This window comes from Enhydra lutris, unplaced genomic scaffold (assembly GCF_002288905.1).
Source record: "Enhydra lutris kenyoni isolate GAN:26980312 unplaced genomic scaffold, ASM228890v2 scaffoldscaffold3, whole genome shotgun sequence".
In the NCBI taxonomy this organism is placed as follows: Eukaryota; Metazoa; Chordata; class Mammalia; order Carnivora; family Mustelidae; genus Enhydra; species Enhydra lutris.
Genome location: NW_019154087.1, coordinates 44,099,953 through 44,109,316, shown reverse-complemented (window position 1 = coordinate 44,109,316; position 9,364 = coordinate 44,099,953). Strand labels below are relative to the sequence as shown.

At 51.5% G+C, this 9,364-nt stretch overlaps 1 protein-coding gene across 1 annotated transcript; it reads right to left on the bottom strand.

Moving 5' to 3' along the window:
- Positions 1-2,529: 2,529 nt before the first annotated feature.
- LOC111157852 (NK6 homeobox 1) lies at positions 2,530-7,647 on the bottom strand. Its single transcript, XM_022519549.1, has 3 exons — positions 6,975-7,647; positions 5,027-5,199; positions 2,530-2,790 (listed from the first exon to the last, which is right to left on the bottom strand). Exons 1-3 carry the CDS (start codon positions 7,645-7,647, stop codon positions 2,530-2,532), a joined length of 1,107 nt encoding a protein of 368 aa, XP_022375257.1.
- Positions 7,648-9,364: the final 1,717 nt, after the last annotated feature.

Here is a 9,364-nt window from a genome sequence, read left to right as displayed (position 1 = left end):
AAAGAGAGAGAGGAGAGAGGGAGAGAGAGAGAAAGGAAGGAAGGGAGGAAGGAAGGAAGGGAAGGAGGAAGGAAGGAAGGAAAGGAGGAAAAGGGGAAGGAGGGAAGGAAGGAAGGAAATTCTTATTATTTACAGCTAAGATTCAAATTACATCACCCCAGCACAGCAAAACCTCTTTTGAAATAGCTGCCTCTCTATAGGATACACACCACAGTCTTGCTAAGAATGCAGAAATTCAGAAGTTTAAAACTTATTGGGAACTTCACAGACAAACCAGAGAAAAGAAATAGAGCAGATTTGCATCCTTTCTTTCTATTACATCATGCCATCAGGAATATCATCTATAATAATTTCCTTCAGGCAATCTCATTCCTAGTTTCCACAGTTTTTTTTTTTTATTTTATTTTCAAGGGAACAAAACAGACCCACACTTTCTTTACCTAACTCTAGCCTGAAGAATCTACTGAATTCTATTGATTTTTCTCTCTTTGAACACAAGCTCATTAACCTGAAACACTAAGGGGATAACTATATTTCACTGAGCCTATAACTGAGTGTCTGAAAACAAAAAGATCCCAAGACAGTGATACAGCCCTCTCCCTAGGTAGGATTTTTTCCCCCCTGCAAATTTAGCTGCAGAAGCTTTGACATCGATTCCATAACCCTAAAGACTTTCACATCAGTTAGAAGAAGCTTTCTTTAAATTCATCCTTTATTGTAATGGTTAGCAAAATCAAGATCCCTGTCTTTGCAACAACTTCTACGTTCTTACAAGCTGCAAGGCGTGGATAAATGTTAGCCTCAAACCAGCAGTGCTGCTGCGCCTGCAAGCTCCTCTGCCTCCTCCCAGCTACAGGATCTAGGGCTCCACCAAGGAGCTATCTTGGATATATGGAAATGAGTCCCCTCCGGGGACTTCTTCCAGAAGGAAAAAGCGATCAGGGAAAAATTAGACAACACAGACATCAGAAGCAGCCCGTTAAACAAGTCTCTTCAAGAAGCCCCACGAGTGGGGCTACATTTCTTTTATCTTCCTAATCCAAGAGAAGGAGAGTTGTGACCCCACTCAAATAAATAAATAAATAAACAAACAGACAAACAAACAGCAGCTCTTCTACCCAAGGAACCAATATAATAATTTTGTGATCTTGACTTTTGAGATCTCATTTGAGATCAAATGATCTGTACCCTTCCATTCAAGGCAACAAACATTTTCAAACTGTTTTTTAATTTGATTTATCCTTTGAAACAGAAAGTGCATTACATTTAACTGGTCTTGCAGGGGGGGGGGGGGTCTCTTTACAAACCGAATTCCTTATATAAATTAATAAAGGTTAAAGTTGCTAATATATCACCATTATTAGCTTAAAAAAGAAAACAATATACATAGTCTATAGTATTCTTATGATACAAAACACTTCAAATTCAATTACAGCAACTAAATGGATTTTTATGTTTCTGACCCAGAGCAGTTGTAATAATTCCCACCATCTACTTTAACACGCATTTTTATCAGAAAGGAATTAAATTAAATACAAGCTATTGTAGCCCCTCCATCCCCCATACTTTCTTTAAATCACTAATAAATAGCAACAAACGACTGTGCAATTTCAGAGAGGAACGGAGAGGCGGGTCTGAGGCCTTCCCTGGTTCCACATCTTCTACTTCAAGTCCTGGAGGCGGGAGCGGGGCGTGGAGCCAGGGGGTGGTCAGGGACGAGCAACGAGGGACAAAGGGAAAAGTGAGACTGAACAAATCCAAACCGGGAGAGGAGTGGGGGGTGGAGAACATTCTTGTCTCGCATCTCAAATTAAGTTCAAAATAAAAGGGAGACGTAGGGTTTGAGTAGCTTTTAAAAGAGGGCAGGGTGAAGGAAGGAGGGCCATCTTCTTATACCAAATTCAAAAAAGCATTTTACATTTTAAATATTCACAATAAAGTAACTTCTAGTCAGTGTGACTCACGATTTATTTACAAAGAGCCTTCAACAGGTTGCTTTAGTCGGCACAGCAGTTTGTGGGGGGAGAAGCCTCCCTCTCTCCTCCCATCTGTGGCGGTCGCCCGCCCGCGAGGCTCTGAGGTCCCTGCGGCGGGTGCGGAGCCTTCAAGAACACCTCTCCGCGCCCCGCCCCAGCCGGCCGCTGGGGGCCCGGCTGGAAGGGGCGGTGCGGGGACTCCCGCAGCTCCCGCCGGGGGGACGGGTCTAGGGGACCAAGCGGGTCTGCGAGAGTGGCCCAGCCGCGAGTTTCAGTTGCCTTATCTATGCAGTGATGTTCGACGTCTTTTCTGCCTTCTGATCAACCCCCGAGTCTCTCTCTCTTTCTCGCTCTCCCCCGCCCCCCTCAACTTCCAGGTTAAAAAAATAGATATGTACATCTCAGAAAATAGCAAAGGGCCCCGGCGGGCGGGGCGGGGTCCTCCGAGCCCCAAGGGGCGGGCAGGCGGGGTGCGCGCTGTCCCCGGGGCTGAGGCCGGAGGCCCGGCAGGCGCCGGTGGAGGCGGGGGTTGGGGTGGGGGGGCGGCCGGCGCTCAGGACGAGCTCTCGTTCTCCGACGCGTGCAGCAGGAGGCCGCCGCCGCCGCCGCCGCTCGACTTGTGCTTCTTCAGCAGCTGCGTGATCTTCTCGTCGTCCGAGTTGGGGTCCAGAGGCTTGTTGTAGTCGTCGTCCTCCTCCTCGTTCTCCGAGGTGCCCTTGAGCCTCTCGGTCTCCGAATCCTGCTTCTTCTTGGCCGTGGCCATCTCGGCCGCGTGCTTCTTCCTCCACTTGGTCCGGCGGTTCTGGAACCAGACCTGGGGGCCAGGAGAGGGGAGGAGAGGGGAACCGGGGGCGGGAGGACAGGAATTGAAGGCGAGCGGATTCAGGCAAGGCTGCCTTCCCCAGATCCCCAGGTCGCTCCAGCGGGCGGGCCCCTGACGGCCTGCCACCCTCCCTCAGAGACCTCCCTTGTTCCGGCCGTCAAAGTCAGTCTCCAACGCCCCAGCTTCCTCCGAGCATCGGGCACCGACGGAGTGACCGCCGTTACCATAGCGATAGTAATACAAGTGTATAGACGTTGTCAGTGAGCTGTCTCCGAAGAGAAAAAACTTGGAAACTTAAAGTTTCCCTAAAAATGAGTCCGCTTTCCTACTTTGTAGTTTGAAGGAGAAAACTTCTTACCTTCCTAAGTTTGCCTCATAAAGACTTTGTGATTTTATTTGTTGTTTACTTTCTTAGACTAAGACTTGCAAACAACTTAAAGTGTGCTTGCTTTTTAGTGTGATTTGTGGGAGAAAGCACCGCATTTGCCCCAATTACTTCTGTTCTCCTTTTCATTTTTGGATATTTGTCTGTTTCTCAGATCTCAAGTCTGAATCCACACAAACATGGTAGGTAAACACTCCCCTTCCCGTTTACACTTGTAATGTACCATGTAAAGTTAAAAAAAAGAAAAAGAAAAAGATTTGCTAAAACAGAAACCTCAAATCACTAATAATAATAAACATAAATGCTTGAAAATATTGAATAGGTTAGCTAAAACCAGTAGTTTGTGTGTGAGTCTTTCTCTATGGTTTTTCATAAAACCAAAAATCAAGCTGGAATTTTCATTAGTTATTTTTTAAAGTGAAATTTGGCTTATTACATTATTTTCCACTGTTAGCATGCCTAGTCTTTCAAATATTATTTTAACATTGTTCTTCTCCAAGACATTTTATATAACAAATATTTTAAGCTATTCATGATGTGTGACACCATGTTTGATATACATAATTTAACCTAAAGCATCAGCAATAAGCAACCAATTTCCAAAAGATACTATCCTCTTTTTATGTTTCTCATCCATTTTCTCATCCATTATGTATTTTATCTAGAGAATCAGAATTGTTAAGAAAGTGGTTTTTATTTTCCTTATACAGCTATAATAATTCACTTCTAGCCACACAGACATATTTACGGTGACAAATGAAGACTTCCAGATTACTGTGGTAGGCTCTGTACCAACCATTGCAAAAATAATTTTAACTGTGATGGTATTCTAATGGTCACGTACAAAATCACCCCTGAAATGCATTTTATGATGCTTGCCCCAAGGGAAATACACTCTAACCAGCAGACGTGGCTAACAGTTATTCCCACTTAATTTAAGGAGCAACAAGATTACTAATGAAAACAGACGTATATTCCTTCCCCTCCAAAAATACCAAATATAATAAATTGAAGAAGGTACACAAAAGAGAATACTGGAAATATAGGAAACCACTAGATTTAATTTACCTACTCGTTCAATCCTTTTATTTTTCAGGAAAAGATTTCTCAAATTTGATTCCCTGGAAATATACTGTACAACTCAATTATAAGCTAAGTGACATTTTAATTATAAATTGTTGTCACAAACAGTAAAATAGTATACATCCGTTGATAGAATTCTTTCATAATACAATAATACTCTTGTCAATTCATTTGGAAAATTACTATTCCAAAGTTATAATCCTCAACTAAACTAAAACCAGACTCACCCCTGCTAAACGGCTGGATCCTGTGCATTTTTTTTTAAACCGGCAAGTTAATATAGTAGCACTATAAGGCTGATCTACATCAGAAAATGATATGACTAGCAGAGCTTGAATTGACAATCAAAAGCTTGAATATCCTTACAAACAGAGTACATAGAAGCTATCTAACTGGCGTGATCTATTCTAAGGGCTGATATTTCGGTCATGCTTTTATTCTCCAATAATGGCGAGTTCCCCCAGCACATGCTGCTATCTAGATTAACCTAATTTCAAAGGCGGGGGCTTGATTCCTTTTGTTCATCAACAGTTTGCCCGCCTCGAGACCCCAGGGCCTTTGTAACCCCCACTCCCACCCCTTTCGCTGATTTCATCTTCTCCCCAGGCTCCTCAGATCCGCACCCCCCAAGCGGCTGTTTGTTAGAGGGGTGTGTACGCGCGCGCGCGCGTGTGTGTGTGTGTGTGTGTGTGTCCGCGCGTGCGCCCGAGTTGGGGATTAGGAGACCATCCCTCGAGGTTTGTAAGGTCTACTACTCACCTTGACCTGACTCTCCGTCATCCCCAGCGAATAGGCCAAGCGAGCCCTCTCGGGCCCCGCCAAGTATTTCGTTTGTTCGAAAGTCTTCTCCAGAGCGAAGATCTGCTGGCCAGAAAACGTGGGTCTCGTGTGTTTTCTCTTCCCGTCTTTGTCCAGCAAAATGGATCCTTGATCTGCGAGAACAGATAAGCAAGGGAAGGAGAAAAACAATCGGTTACAAGCGGCTCCACTGAGAACAACTCAAAACACGAAGTTTTTTTGGAAAGCTTATTCCGCGGCAGACGTCAGAAGTGTCCCGCGCTTCCAGTCCCACCGCGCGCCTCCCTTTGCCTTTTTACGCCCACCTGTTTTAAAAAGCCGGGTTTGTTTGGAGCAGCAGTAAATAACCTGCCGAACAGAGACGTCAAACAGTGAGGGAGCGCATTGCTGAAGTTTGCCGGAGCCGAAATCACCAGGCCCCAGTAAATTGAAGAATGCGGGTAAAGGCCCGTCTAGTCTCCCAGTCCAGTCAGTGCTCGCTCAGCCCCGGAGACTTGGCTTGAGGATGACTAGTTTTGTTTTGTTTTATTTTATTTTGTTTTGTTTCTTTCTTTCTTTCTTTCTTTCTTTCTTTCTTTCTTTCTTTCTTTCTTTCTTTTTCCCTTGAGCGCCTTCCTAACCTGTGCCCGCACAACAAAGGGCGCCTTGTTTTTTGCACACAAGAGAGCTAAATCGCCCCCAAGCCAAACGCCGCTGCGGCCGAGGGGGAGGAGGTACCGCCTTTGTTGGCGGTCCCTACAAGGCCATCAAAACGAATACAATAGCGTCTCCCCGACACCCGCACCAGCCCGGCAGCCCTCCATTCCCTAGGGAGCCTCTACTTGGCTCCCGCAACTTCCCTTAGTTAACTGCCGCTCAGCCACACGAAAGAGGTCTGGAGAATTAATGTAAACTTGGGGGACTGAGTCAAGACGAGAGACCGGAGCAAGAGAAAAACCTAGGCTGGGCCTCGAACTACACCTGGAAGACTAGGAGCCTCCTCAGCGGTGGCCAACTACCCAGAAGATTGGACTGATCTCGGGGCAACACAGTTAGTTGGTTTCAAGCAAGATCTTGGTGGGATGTGTGTATTCCCCAGTGCTGCCGCCACCTCGTTCTGTCTCTGGTTCATTTTCATGTTAGGATGTTGAGGGCCACGATGCCTCTCAAAATTCCCAGGCCCAAGATGTCCCGGCCCTTCTCCACCCCCACCCCACCTTTCCAGGGCCGAGGCAGGTGGGAAAGTGAGAGTCCAGCAGAGGGGAGTGGCCCCAAGTGATTGAGCTCGCTACTGCGGCTGCCGCGGACCTGTCTTCAATGAGCTCACCCGGCCCGACTGTACTGGGGTGGGGGTGGGGGAGCTCCTCGAAGGCGAAGAGGTTAGGTAGGGACACCCTGGGCCGAGATGTACATGCAAGTACACGCACTCCAGCCGGGGCCGTGGAGGTCTTGCCGCTGTGGTCCCCCGCCTATTCGCAGAGAGGCCAGTTCGGCTGGCGTAGGTGGAGTGGGGCCCTGGCAGACAGGCGGGAGCCAGGAAAGAGGGGATGTAGCCCGGGCTCAATATCCTCTCCCGCCCTTCCCACCTCTTAAACCCAAGCAGGGCCTGAGGTTGCCGTCAGGCTGTTCCAAAGTAGCTGGGGCCTCGGGTGAGACACACGCCTAGCACCGCGTTTCCAACACGGACTCATGCACACCCGCTCCTCGAGGCGTGCCCAAGACTTGGGACGGGGGGGGGGGGGCACTTGGAAGCGAGCTCAGGGAAGTCAGAGTCCCTCAATGAATGCCCTGGCAGAGCCCAAATCGTGCGATTCTGGCGCTGCCAAACTACTGGGGAGCCAAGAGGGTGCACGGATCCCCATGCATATCAGAAGACGTGACCCGAGAGCGGGTAGAACGCGCACAACTGTACTCAGGAGATCGTACTCACGAGGGGTGCAGGCCAGGCGGGCGTCCCTCCAGGGTGGGCTCTGCATAACTCCTGGCCAGAAAATGGGCGTCCGGCCGGGCAGCTCGGCCAGCGGCTTGGGGTACCGACCTACCGCGGCCACGGCCGCTGCGCTGGGGCTGAAGTAGAGCCCAGGCGGCGGCGGCGGCGGACTCAGGCTGCTGAAGCGGGGCAGGCCAGCCAGCAGCCCCGCTGGGGATGAGGCGGCGGCTGCAGCGGCTGCAGCCGCCGCTGCAGCTGCCGAAGCGGAGGAAGCGGAGGTGGACGAGGAGGAGGAGGAGGAGGAGGAACCCGAGGGCGAGGCGGAGGGCAGGGCGGCCCCTGAGGCCACGGGCATGGAGGGCCGGCTCAGGATGTCGTTGATGCCGTGGGGGGTGGCGGCCGAGAGCTGCTGTGGGGGGCTGCCCAGGGATGAGAGCCCCCCCGCGGTCGGGGGCTTCAGGCTGCCTGGGTTGTGGGCACCCAAAGGCGGAGAGGGCGACGACGAGGAGGACGAGGAGGAGGAAGAAGAGGGGGGGCCGGCGGGCAATGGGGGGTACGCCGCGGGGTACAGAGGGGTCTTCATTTCGGCCATGCTGTGCAGGGCAGCCAGGGGAGGGCTGCTGAGCAGGAACGCGCTCTGCCGGGTGCCCTCCATCGCCCCCACCGCTAACATCCCACGGCCAGGCCGGAGCCCGCAGCCACTCAACGAGGGCGCCGGCGGGTGCCCCGGTGGGGCTCAGGAAAGCGAGGAGTGCCGAGGGCGCGAGAGAAGAGTAGCTCCGCGCTCCCAGAGGCGACCTGCCAACTGGGCCGAGAACGCCGCCGCCGAGAGTTGCTCTCGAAGCTGCGCAGCAGAAATGTCCAAACACGCCACTGGAGAGGCGGTGGCTCGCCGAGATCAGCGGGCGTCCGGGCGAGTTTGGCTGTCCTTTCGCTCCTAGAGTCGTGGACTCAGTCTTGGTCTCTTCTCTCTTTACTTTTCCTCGCCTCTCAATGATCTCTACTTCTCATCTTCTCCCCGGGAGAAATAAGCAAAGCAAAACCCAGGCCGGCCCCAGAGTTTGCAACAAAGTTAAGAGTCACCGAATCTCCACTTCGATGTTGGAGTAGGGGGACTGGCTCGCTTTCTTTGGGGGTGGTTCAAAGGACTCCAGGTTCCGCCGGACGCACTCCTCTAATCTTATTTGACTGCCCTGTTATTTGGCCGCGAGGCTGATTCGCACTCGGCGCTCGCTCTTGCAGGGAGAGAGCGCATCCAGCCCGCAGGAGGATCTCGCCTCTGGGAGGGCTTCCTCCGCTGACTCTGCCCGGGGCTGGGGCGCCAGAAAGGGCAGTGCCACCAATCCCCGCCGTTCCCGGAATCGGCGCGCCAACCCGTCTTCCCCTCTGGGCCACGGGGCACTAGAGTTGCAATATTGAAAAGAAAAAAGGGTGAGGGAAAAAAAAGAAAAAGAAAGAAAGAAAGACAGAAAAACAAAGACTTAAGTGTGAAAAGTCTGATGGCTTCGGCTACGGCTCCGTTCGTCTGTCCACTTCTGCAAACTGGCCTGGCGACCCCCGCCCCACCCCCGCAGCAACCTCTCTTCTTCTCACTCTCCGCCTTTGCCTCTCCTCTCTCGCATTTTCTTCGCGGCTTTACAGGCTCGTTCTTCTAAGTCCTGTCCTCTGGCCAAGCTGACCCTCTCCGGCTCTTCCACTCCCTCTCTCTCCTCTCCTCCCTCCGGGCCTGACAGTTCAGATGAAGCTCTCAAAGGTAATAAAACATTTGCATCACTCCCTACCCCTCTTTAGCTGGGGGACGAAAAGGAGGGGGAAGTGGGGGTCCAAAATGAGAACTTTGAGAGACGTCACTCGGAGGCGGCCGGGGGGGCGGGGCCGAGGAGCCGGGTGCAGGCCAGGGGCGTAACCACTGTCTCCAATTGCGCGCAGTCTCGGGACTCGCGTCGCCTCTGGGGCACGCCCACTCCGGAGCGCCGCACCCTCTGATTGGCTGAGCCGGGCGAGCCGTAGGGCCGCGCCCGCTTGGTTCCCGCCTCCTCCCTCTTCCATCCCTTCTGTGGGTGGGGTCAGGGGGTGGGGCCTGGAGAGTGGTGCGGTTCCGCCTTGGGGCCAGTGGACGCCTCAATTAATTGTGTTAAGTAAAATGGAAAAGTGGAGGGGGGAAGCAGAGACGGAGAGGGTATTACTTTTTAAAGAGAAGAATAATGAAAACCCAGACCTTTTATGGAAAAGCAGTTCATATTCTTCCCTCGCCTCCCCGCTCGCCTGCTCGCGTCACCCTATCCACCCCTTTCGCCTACCAGCTCGAGACGCCTCACCTCGAACAGACTGGTCCCTTGTAAAATGGAGCTAATGGAGCGGGCAGCCGGCGCAGCCCCGGCCTAGCTCCT

Bases quoted from the DNA above. Each gene is read 5' to 3' on its own strand.
- LOC111157852 (XM_022519549.1), bottom strand. From the start codon at position 7,647: ATGTTAGCGGTGGGGGCGATGGAGGGCACCCGGCAGAGCGCGTTCCTG. The intron at 5,200-6,974 runs GTGAGTACGATC...CTGTTCTCGCAG, and splicing joins CCGCCTGGCCTGCACCCCTC to ATCAAGGATCCATTTTGCTG. The intron at 2,791-5,026 runs GTGAGTAGTAGA...CCTGGCCCCCAG, and splicing joins TGACGGAGAGTCAGGTCAAG to GTCTGGTTCCAGAACCGCCG.